Source organism: Camelina sativa, chromosome 11, assembly GCF_030686135.1.
Source record: "Camelina sativa cultivar CO46 ecotype springtype chromosome 11, ASM3068613v1".
In the NCBI taxonomy this organism is placed as follows: Eukaryota; Viridiplantae; Streptophyta; class Magnoliopsida; order Brassicales; family Brassicaceae; genus Camelina; species Camelina sativa.
Window position 1 is genome coordinate 3349438 of NC_141890.1, and position 12240 is coordinate 3361677.

The 12240-nt window shown below is 32.7% G+C and overlaps 2 protein-coding genes across 4 annotated transcripts; both read left to right on the forward strand.

Annotated features, from left to right (window-relative positions):
* Positions 1–2647: 2647 nt before the first annotated feature.
* LOC104727586 (fatty acyl-CoA reductase 3-like) lies at positions 2648–6680 on the forward strand. Of its 3 annotated transcripts, XM_087473249.1 has the most exons (10): positions 2648–2862; positions 3447–3550; positions 3820–4022; positions 4371–4471; positions 4957–5149; positions 5250–5411; positions 5516–5597; positions 5714–5980; positions 6062–6189; positions 6298–6680. In XM_087473249.1, the coding sequence occupies exons 1-10, from the start codon at positions 2772–2774 to the stop codon at positions 6440–6442; spliced, it is 1476 nt and encodes a 491-aa protein (XP_087329375.1). In that variant the 5' UTR covers positions 2648–2771; the 3' UTR covers positions 6443–6680. The 3 variants fall into 3 exon arrangements, 2 of the variants coding, with proteins under 2 accessions (XP_087329375.1, XP_087329376.1); XR_015571468.1 differs by lacking the exon at positions 5516–5597 and having other exon boundaries at positions 2710–2862; XM_087473250.1 differs by lacking the exon at positions 3447–3550 and having other exon boundaries at positions 2718–2862.
* A 624-nt stretch (positions 6681–7304) lies between these two features.
* LOC104721436 (uncharacterized) lies at positions 7305–9555 on the forward strand. Its single transcript, XM_010439416.3, has 4 exons — positions 7305–7914; positions 8029–8256; positions 8384–8449; positions 9100–9555. Exons 1-4 carry the CDS (start codon positions 7747–7749, stop codon positions 9253–9255), a joined length of 618 nt encoding a protein of 205 aa, XP_010437718.1. The 5' UTR covers positions 7305–7746; the 3' UTR covers positions 9256–9555.
* The last annotated feature ends 2685 nt before the right edge of the window (positions 9556–12240 follow it).

The following is a 12240-nucleotide window of genomic DNA, read 5'->3' on the forward strand; positions in this document are numbered from 1 at the left end:
GAGGTCGAGACAAGGCAAATCAAACTGATGACCTCACATATCCTAAACCATTTCTTTGACCACCAGAAAAATCAGAAAAACGAAACAATTTTATCATCATAAATTTAACTCGTTTTCATATTTATTTGATCGCTACCACCTATGTTTTCATGTTTTTTATTCAATGTTTTCTTATTCTTCATATTTTTTCTTGTCATTTTCATTGTCAAATTTGGTGGTAATTGTCATCGTTACTTTTACCGTCTGGTTCTTCGTTATACTCTTTTTTTTCTTCTTCCTCGTCAACTTTTTCACATTCTTCCACTGAAAAATATTCTTTTTAGACTACCACACAACTTGTTGACCCATCAAACTCCAAGAATAAAATCATTTCTTTTCTCATAAAAATAAAAAATAAGACAAAAAATAAAAAATTAATAAAAGAATATCAACTCATCTATAAAATCATACACAAAAATATATTTTACAGCTCATAAGAAATAAAAAGCACAAACGTAGATAAATAAGATAATTTATGTATTACATTAATATTTATAATATTTTAAACTTTTAAAAGGTTTCGAAATATAAAATTTGAACCTTTTAAAAAGTTTCAATTTTTATAATATTTAAACTTTTAAAAATTTGATATATTATAATATATTTTTTGAAACTTTTTAAAGTTTTAGTTTGATCAAATGAAAAACTGGATCAAACCGAATAAAACTTTTAAACTTGGACGCCTGATAAATCAAGCTTTCCTGGTCATTCGTTGTTAGAAGCATATTAATCTTATTTATATTAGTTCTGAACCATTGTCTAAAAATTTTCTAGCCGATGTAGGATATTGTATATAGTTCTTTTATTTCCATAAATTTAAAATTTTCTTTTTTCTAAAAAATTCTGGAAATTTAAAAAATGTTAATGAATGACATGTTAAATCGTGATAGGTTGTTTAAAATAATTCTTAATATAGAAAATTTTGGAGATTTTAAAAAATATTAATTAGTTAGGTGTCTAATCACAATTAGTGGTTTAAAATCCCATGTAGACGTCTTTAGGAGCTTATAGATTCTGCTTTTTATTAGTATAGATTTTAAAGAAATGTGTTTAAATACCGTTATTTTTTGTTTTGCAAAATTATAATTCTGACTCTGAATTTTAATTATTATTTGGGTTTCTATATGCGTTTTCCACAATTAGAATGGAAGCAACAAACTCACTAAAAAGGAGAAGCAACCCAGATGGTGAAGGAATTCCAGTGCACTTCAATGGAGCTAAATCATTCTATAGGCGTAAAGATGAGATGGTAATTTTGAATTTCTTTACATTTCTTAAGAATTATCATTCCAATGCATACTAATCATGTTCTTTTTCCATGTATATAAGACTATTGAAAATGGTGGAGTAGAGCCTAATATGATGGCTTTCATTGAGGATGTTTATAAAAGTAAAAAAACTGGCAAGATTGTCTACAAGAAGGCTAAGCATATTGTGGAGACTTTAAAAGAACAGGTGAATGACCTCCAATCTAAAGAACCACTTGAAGATGGATTGGTTCAGCCTCTCTCTTGTCCTGTGATAAACGATTTGGTTCGCAAGGTGAGGGGATCCTTGACACTTCTTAACTATTTGATTTTTAACATGATGTTTCCATATTTTTTATATTATGCATGGTTGATTCTCAGGCAATACCCAAAAACAAGGGTCACCGATTTGGATATGGATCTCTCCCAGACCATGAAGAGTTAGATGTTCCCTACATACCCAGCTTGGACCATGAAAAGAAGTTAGAAGAAGCATACAAACAGATTTCTGAGTTAGTTAAGGAGAAAGAGGAAGATACCAAGACAATCCAGTACTTGAAGGATATTACTGAGAAGCTTCTCAACAAGTTTCCAGACTGTCGTCCAGCTGAAGAAGAAGATGATGATGAAACTCAAAACTAGGTGTTTTAACTTGGGTGGTTTTTTTGGTTGTAATTGGTTGTATTAGTTACGGTTAATGTAAGAATCTATTAATGTGGTTTTATTGACAATAACTTATATTTATATATTTTTGATATTTTCTGATTTTTAATTAATTTAGCATTTTTTATTTTTAATTAATTTTTATTCTCTGTATTTTACGTTAATTTGACAATATTTTGGTTGGAAAATAATTGGTCGGAATATCAGTTGGAAATTAAAACGGTTGGTTAACAGTCGGTAATATAGTATCGACCGATTTACGCTGTCGGTAATTAGTTAGTATTTTTCTAACCGAAATCCGACCGATTTTATCCGACAAAATTCCAACCAAGTTTTCGGTCAGATATTTCCGACCGATTTCTAACTAAATAAATTTCCGACCAGCGATTTCCAACTGATTTACTGTGGTCGGCTAATGGTCGGAAATGCCTCTTTCTGACTGTTTCCTGACTGATTTTACAGTCGGAGACTGCTATATTTTCTTGTAGTGTAACCATATCAATCAGTCAAGATGCATGTTTATAATTTAAATAATTGTTTCGCTCTTCAACGTGGGAAAATGCTTAAATTAAGCCAAGCCATGTTTTTGAGTCAAATAAGTTCATATCCAAAATATGTAAAATATTGAAATCTCTAGATACTTCTGATAAGATTTTTTGACAGCTAATTTAAAGTAGTTGGGAAAAAAAAATGTAGGTAGGTGCTCACATTGATTTCACCTTCTAAAGCCTAAAACTATAAATCTTAGTAATCTTTATGTGATATGCCGTTGTACTCTATTGCAGTCTTTCTCTCACTCAAACGTATATACAAACATAAATTATGTCGACAGAAATGGAGGTCGTAAGTGTTCTTCAGTACCTTGACAACAAATCCATATTGGTCATTGGAGCTGCTGGGTTCTTAGCAAATAGTATGATATCTCTCTCTCTCTCTCTCTCTCTCTCTCTCTCTCTCTCTCCCTCCCTCTCCCTCCTCCACATATATATACATATATATCAATCCTACTATTTACAAATTATGAAGTCGTAGACAAAACTTAAGATATATATATATTAGTTAACGTATTATACATATTAATTTAAAGCATAACAAGAAACAATACTCTAGTACTGGTTAATTTGCACTAGTATTGTTGATATGCATGTGTTATCATCTGGATTCATGCATGCATGTCGTCGACAACAACATAAGAACAATGAAGGTAGAAATTGCAGTATGAATGTGTCACGTACTACAGGTAATGAAATATACGTATTGTAAATGCTTCTAGCGAAAGATTGATGAGGTCTCAGTAAATAATTTGTGGTTGATATAAGAAAAGCTTATGTGACTCACGTCAATCGATTTCTATTAGTCTAACGTTAACCCGTCAAGATTTTGGGGGTCCAGGCAAGACTGCGTATATCGTAATCGATACAAAAGTTGCTTTCGTTATATTAGACTAGCTCTCATAATTGTTAAGTATGGTTAAATTTATATAAAATTTAATTGCAGTATTTGTGGAGAAGATATTGAGGGTGGCACCAAACATGAAGACACTCTATCTCCTTCTAAGAGCATCAAAAGAAAAAACTGCTACCCAGAGGTTTAACGACGAGGTTTTGTCTCCACATACTTAGGCTAGCTTTGAACGTCTGTAGTTGTTAAATATATTTAATCACTCAATCAAAGTTGTTAGAAAACTCTTTCTTAATAAAATATTTATATAAAATATGGGTATTAGAAATCTGTATATATTGAATTCGTAATAAAATTATGAACTTATAGTTCTTGTTTGAAAAATATAATTTTATTCAAATATCTTCCAAACCTCATATGGAATGATAGTAGAAGTTTTATAACTTTTGAGGTGTTTAAATCAATGCAGATTTTGGGTAAAGATTTGTTCAAAGTGGTGAAAGAGAAGTATGGTCCAAATCTTAATCAACTTACATCAGAGAAAATCACTATTGTCAATGGAGACATTTGTCTTGAGGATTTAGGTATTCAAAATCTCGACTTAGCTCATGAGATGATCCACCAAGTTGATGCCATTGTTAATTTAGCTGCAACTACTAAGTTTGATGAAAGGTATATACTAATTTCAATATGTTATTAATGTATAATTTTATCCCATCGTAATGATTCTAATATCTTAATCTTATTATTGATTTATTAAACTTTACTTTGAACTGACCTTTAACTATCACTTACAGTACAGAAAATAAATTTATCTAACTACTTTTTATTTTATTTTGTGTGTGTGTGTCAGTCTGTGTGTGTGGGGCTATCGCATAGCAATAAATTTTGATTTCCTGGAAAATAAATATGTTACCAATCCATTTAAAACGAATCATATATTAGCGATCGACATCAACGATATCCCGATGGAATATTTTTCACTACCGTAAAACTAAAGGAATGTAAATTCCTTTGCAGATACGATACAGCACTTGGGATCAACACATTCGGTGCTCTCAATGTCTTGAACTTTGCCAAGAGATGTGCAAAGGTTAAGATCTGTGTTCAAGTATCAACAGGTATGAATACAAAACTACTATGCTAGGTATCAATGATACTGTGAGATAACTTGTGTTTATGAGATCGCAAGTGGTGACTTACATTGACATAGACTTCTAATGTATCCGATTTTCCTAATCCCTATGACCCTATCTTATAAATTAGATTGAAATTAAAAGAACATGGGTATATTAGGACCAACATGAAGAGTAGCCTACTGGTTATCTCGATTTCGACATCTAACTACCAACCAATGCAATACTTCTTCGTTTTTTTTTTTTTGTTTTTTTTTTTTTTTATAATAAAAGGAGGTACCATTATGGCAAAATACCAATCTATTTACATTGATCACAATTTACATTCAAATAACTCCAATTATTATGATGAGTTTTTTTACTAGGTAAACCCATCATTTTGTTTTGGGAATAAACTTCTTTACAAAGTATATATATGGTATAAAATTTTACAATTAAATGCCACCAAATAATAAAAATTTATATTATAGCTTACGTGTGCGGAGAAAAACCTGGCCTGATAATGGAGACTCCGCACCGTGTGGGTGAGACGTTGAATGGAACCACCGGTCTAGACATTAACCGTGAGAAGAAATTGGTTCAGGAGAAACTTGACCAGCTCCAAGCCATCGGAGCCTCTCCAGAAACCATCAGAGAAGCCATGAAGGTTCTCGGACTCACCAGGTTCTAGTCCTACTTGATGTTGCAAATAAAAATGTCAATTAATGTTAAACTTTGAAAAAAAGAATGATTATGACTTAAAAAAAAAAGAAATTAACGATAGGGCAAAGATGTACGGATGGCCAAACACATATGTGTTCACCAAGGCAATGGGGGAGATGGTGGTAGGGGCAAAGAGGGAAAATATATCACTTGTGCTGCTTCGTCCTTCAATTATTACCAGCACATTCAAAGAACCATTCCCCGGTTGGACTGAGGGTATCAGGTTAAATTATCAAAAGCTCTTTTACTCGAATATACTAAATGATACTCCTATTGATAGTCTACTAGCTAGTCAAATCAATGAAACAACTAGTCTTAATTGTACAGGACCATTGATAGTTTAGCTGTTGGATATGGTAAAGGCAAACTCACGTGCTTTCTTTGTGATCTTAATGCTATTTCTGATGTGGTACCTACTTGACACTCATCTTAATCTACGCTCGACATTGGACATTAATATATACAGTAGTACTATTATTTACTCATCTTGATTTTGACATGTTTGGACACGTATGCATGGAATAGATGCCCGCAGATATGGTGGTAAATTCGATTCTAGTATCAATGGCCGCTCAAGCCGGTAAACAAAAAGAGATCATTTACCATGTGGGTTCTTCACTAAGAAACCCGTTGAAAAATAAGACATTTCCTGAAGTAGCATACCAATATTTCACAACCAAACCTTGGATCAACAAAGATGGGAAGGCCGTTCGGGTCAAGAACATTCAGATATTGAGTTCTATGAATAGTTTCCACAAATACATGACCATACATTACTTGATTTCATTGAAGGTAACGATATAATTAATACAGTAGTTTTTAGTTAGATCTATGAATAATAACCTTTATGATTCTCTGGTTAATTTATCACAGGGACTTGAAGTAGCAAACATGGTGCTTTGCAAGTTGTTAGACAAGGAATTTAAGGAATTCCATAGAAAGATAGCGTTTGTATTTCGGCTTGTTGATCTCTATCAGCCTTACCTCTTTTTCAAGGGCATGTAAGTAACTTTTTCATTTTCCAGTTTGGTTCTTTAATTATTAGCGTGTGTCTAATATGGTTTCAGATTATACCAATTAACTGGAGTATGTACTAAATACACATGCAGATTCGATGATTCAAACACAGAAAATTTGCAAAAAATGGTGTCGCAGACGGAAAGCGAGATTTTCTATTTCGATCCAAAGGTTATCGACTGGGACAGCTATTTTGTGGGTACACATATCCCTGGGCTGGTTAAGCATGTCTTCTAATAAGTTCATTTTTACCATTCTTATCTTATTGTATTACAACGAGTATATATTGTGGACACTATTGATCCGTTTTCATTCGGCTACGTGTCTAAATTCGGTTCTAAACCTGGGATATGTTTGACTACTATTATTATATATATATATATATTTTTTTTGGGGTGTTTTATTTGTAATTTCAGCATTAATTTGCATCTCTGTAATGAAATTATATATTTGATACTCCTATAATATTCTTCAACGCCTTGTGTTTTTTTTTAATATTACTTAATAGTTCGTAGTATAAAATATGGGAAACAATGATTCAATCTGTGTTAAAATAAATATCTTATGAGATTATCTTTCAGAGTTAATTGATCATACATTACATATATGTCCATGAAAGACAGTCTAATTGTGTATGTTCTTGACCTTAGACTCTAGAGTCGAGACAAATCCATACCACAAACGGGGAAACTAAAAAAGATATATTTCTGGTAATGCATATTCATTTCAAGTGAGAGAGGGCTATGACATAAAGCATTTTGAGAGGCTTAACTCTAATTAATATAGGGTACTTATATATGGTGGGCTTCTTAACTGTAACCTAATTCTAATCTTAGATGGTGAGAAGGCAACAAACGCTTTCATTACGCCGGGATCCAGATGATCCCTTTGTACCTTTCAAAGGACGAAATCATCAATCTCTCGCATCATTATAAAATTGACAGCAAATTGACTTCTTCTTTCAACTCAGCGTTGCAAGCCGGTATGCTGATACTATAACTCACCATACCATACCATACCATACCATGTGGTTTTCACTACTCTTCCAGCACCAACGATCCCACATATAACATACAACTTGACACAATCGAGAATCTTCAATCTTCATGTTTATTTTGAGTCACTTTCTAATACATTAATTGGCTCATGTTAAAGTTTTAGCTTTCATAATCAAATAAACATTTTTTTTTGACAAACATAATCAAATAAACATGTTACCAAAAAAAAAAAAATTGTTAAATGTTTACATTACAACAACAACAAAAAAATACTCCCTCCGTTTTAAAATATATGATGTTTTAACTAAAACACGCAGATTAAGAAGTTTTTAATTTTAATAAATTCAACCAATTAGAAATAATTCTGCATAATATAAAATACTTAACTAATCTAAAAGTTGCATAAAAACTTGAAAACATTAAACAAAAAACTTCTCTAAAACATATATTTTGAAACGGAGGGAGTACTAAAATAAGGTTTTTTTTTTATTTGACGACGACGGTAGGAGCAGAGAGAGAGAGGTCTGATGCGTAACGTGAAGGATGCAATATTCCGCCGCCTCAATCTCATCGGCTTCTTCTGTCGCGCATCAAACTCGATCGCGTCTCTCGTCCTTGTTCATCTTCTCTCCCAAAACCCTAATCTTCATCAGATTCTCTGATTCCTCCTCTCCCCTGTTTGCTTCTCGCCGATCCCGCGATTTCATCAACGTACGTACTTCGATTTCTGTTTCTCTCTCTCTCTACTTGTGTATATATGTGTAAGCTCCAATTTCTCTACTTTTTTTGTTTTTTTTCAATTGGTTTTTTTTTTTGCAACAACAGGGGAGGGATGATTTCGGAGACGATACGAGGAGCTGGAACCGGAAGATCAGACCGGAGTACGACGGGTTCAATGACGATTACGAAGAAGACGAAGAAGATGATCACGAGGAAGAAGATAGAAGCTTGGATCTTTTACTTAGATTTGTAGAGAATGTTTTCAGAAAGGTTTCCAAGAGAGCTAGGAAAGCTGTCAGATCAATCTTGCCTCTTTCCATCTCTACCAAGCTCGTTAGTCTTTTCCTTCTCTCTTCCATTGCCATTGCCATTGATTTGATGAGTGATGATCCGTTCAAAGTGTTGATATTAAGATCTTGGATCACAGTGTTCTTACCAAGTTTTTTGGTTTCAATTTTAGGTGGGCTTTTCAGTGAATGGAGTTCTTATTCTTGCATTTTTGTGGATCTTGAAGGCTTTCCTCGAGGTAATTTTACTCTAAACCTCCATTGAATTGTAGTATTGTAAAGAAAGGTTCTTCATTGTTGTTAAAAGAATCGAACTTGGAACTCCTCTCTTGTGTTATTTGCTTATCTTAGATGGTCTAGTTCTGTAGGGAGTTAACAAGGAGTGGATTGTTTTGTTGCCCTTTGATTGCTATATCTTTTTCGCTATCGGATTCACTGACCATGGCAGAGTTCTGTATCTACCATAAATTTGAGTAGAGAGGGTTGTATCAAGCTTAGAACTTTGTTGATGAGTTGCCATGATACTAGTTTCGCTGGATTTTACAAAGTCACATTACGAATGTCTATCTATATATAGAAAATGTTACTGAACTCAGGTTAAGCACTTTCGGGCTCTGTTTTATTCTACTCACACATAGCAAAATTGTATGTAATTTTTTATTTGACCCATGCTTCTGTACATAGTCATGAGGATCTATCCGTATGATTCATACGGTATGAATATAAATATATATACTTCACAAGGCTTGGCTCTATGTTTTTGAATACTTGAGCTAATGTGCATATTCTTCAATGTATATAGGCTACTTTGTTTCTTTGAAAGAGACACATATTCTTCAATGTGTCTGTCGGGATTGGATTTTTATGTCATTTCTATGGTCGAACGCAGGTAGCTTGCACACTTGGAACTATTGTATTTACGAGCATTCTACTTATACGCGGACTTTGGGCTGGTGTAGCATACTTGCAGGAGAGCCGCAACAATAGGATCAATGAACTCTCTGATGACCCACGTGCATGGAACGGGGTGCAACCAGTTTCTTGATTAATTTGCTTTACGCTTCCAGATATCAGAGTTCTGACTTTTGGGAGCCAGAATTGGTTTAGCTTCTTCCCAAGTCAATAAAACCACAGCTGAGTTCAGAATCAGAAAGCAGTGCTACAGTGGATGTTCATTGGCAATATCTGATGATTTAGTGAGTACAAAAGTGTAATATGTATTTGTAACAATCAAGTCAGCGATGGAAACTAGTGGAATAAACCAAATATATATAGAATCATACCATTTACCTTTCCAGTTTTGTAAATCAAATTCAGTAGACTTCAATGAAAGCTTCTTTATTAAGATGCCATCACCAAAGCCACGAAGCTTTGCAATCTTATCCTTGCATTTAGCTGACGGCAATCATAAGTGTGCCACAATGATATTCTGCGTGAACAGCAGTTCAGTGTAGTTTTATCTCTTCTCCAATCCAGTTCGATACCACCACACCAATCACATTGTCATCTACTTTTGTGAGTGAACGGGTTGCACTTGGCTTAAGTAAAGGTTCTCTCTATGTTTCTTCACCACTACAGTATGCTGAGTTGTTGAAACCTTCATGAAAGGCCTACGGTAACCTCTTATACTCCGCCTATAAAGGGGCGTTAGATTAAATATACGAAAATCTTTAGGTTGTATATTTGGTTTTATGGTTGTATAATTAGGAAACAAACTTGTAAACATGTCCTACTGTACTCTACATATCTAGTCTAGAATAATACAAACGACTCACGTAGACGTAGTTTTCGGTTGGTTTTATAAATTTCATTTATTCGTATTAAAAAACGAAACATGGAATTTATATAATTTTGTTTTTCAGTGTTGCTTTAAATAAAATATTTGGGTCAGATTCGGTTTGATTTGTATGCCAGGTCCTAAAGACTAGTACATCTTTCATCTCTGCCTTTTATTGGATTTGTTGTTAGCTTCGTATAATATATTTTATATCACTAGTTAGACGCCTTAACTAAGAGTCGATTATGGGCATAAAAGTCACTACATTTATATATACCTTTTTAAATATTTGCTAACAGATGTGTTATTACTTATTGTACTTAAAGAATAATAACGATAGAGAGATCAGAGATGAGAAGTTTATAAGGCAGATGTTAAAAGCGGATATGTTCTAATGCACTTACAAATTACAATGCATATAGGCATATATTTTTCAACTAAAACAAAAAAACCAACTAAACACCCACAAAAGGCTAAAAAGTCGACAATAATGCCAAAAGATTAGTGGGTGTATGAAATTCCACTAAGATGCATTTTGAAGTTTGATGTTCTTATGTACCTTTTATTCCCACTTAGTGGTACACATATGTACACAGAGACAACACAACACAATGCATATTATATATTACTAGTATATAATATATACTTATTTATGTGACGAGTGGTGCATATATTTTGTCGTCTGTTCAAGAGATAAAATTTTGATAGATATCTAAACTAAATAAAATCATTTTTTCAGTCAAAGAAAATATACTTGTCGTCGTCGACTCGTAAGAATTTAAAGAAATATATGTCAAGCGCGCCTACTTAACATGTTTGCTCTTGTATTACTTGAATTACACCATTTTTTGGTGTTCACATCAACATGTAAATTAGATCTACTCTTGTGTATTTCACTATCATGATCGTAAAGAATATAGAATACAAATTTGTTTTTCCCTTTTATCGTCGTTAAAAACAAAAGAATTTGGAAAAAAAAAACAAAATATATATATATATATATATATATATATATATATACAAAAAAATTGAACTTGACAACTCAACATAGACCTGTTTTTGTTTAGTTATGTTCAAAATCCTAATTTGTTACCACTTCTTGTTTACTTAACCCACATTTCTGGATGTTGTGTGATTCATAATTAAGTTTTCATATACATTCTTTGGAAGAATCCTTTTTTTGTTACATGTTATATGAACAACAATCATATTTCACATACGTAGCACCATATTTGAACCCAAATCCGTTAGGTGAAACAACACTCTTCTAGCGACTAAGGATAGTTAACTTGACTCGGGTCATTTCCATGTGACGTTGTCCTTTATATTTTACAGCGAAGTTTTGTTTTTCTTCTCATCTTGACGTATACAAATATTCCATTCACCAAAAATAGAGAAGTAGAGTCAGCTCATATCGAAGTCAACTGTCAGGTGTAGAATAAAAGCATATGCATCACTTTTTATGTAGCGATCAGTCGCATATATATTTGACGACACATTATATTCTCGTAAACATGAACATATAGATAGATGTCCGATAAGAGATAATAAGTCAACACGGTATATGATTCTACAATTAGTTAATCGTCAGCACTTGATAAGTCTATGTCAGTGCATATATATCTTGAACATCAAGTATCGTATTCTATCTGCACCATATATGCTAATGAAATTCTAGAATCATATGTTTTACTCAATTGGGAATTTTTTTGCCTCATTTACTACTATACTCACAAATTGTCATAAAATTAGGTCAAACAACGAACACGAAGTTGTATGTTAGTAATATTTGAATAAATTGTATTTTAGTAAGTTGAATAAAAAAATGGTGACTGGTTTTTTAGTGTTAGAACAAAATAATACATAGTAACACAATCATACACTAGAGTTATAGTGTTTACGCAAAATATATAATGATATTATGGTGAAAACCCGAAGCCTGCTTCACAACTCATTCAAACCGTTGACAAACAGATGCGGGACCAACTCCTTGCCATTGGTGTCAAGGGGGATCGCCGATATGATACTGGTCTACTCACTTGGCTAGGGACTAGATACTGATTTAAAATAAAATTCTGCTCTCTTTTTAAAACTATCAAACAAACGATGCACCAATTGTAAAGAAGTATTTTTGTTTTTGAATATAATTTAACATTACATTCAAAAAAAAATCTAATGATATGAATTTATGATGTACTAAAAACTAGTCTCTGTTTGATGAATGAAAATTTGTTTGTTATATATTTGCATTAT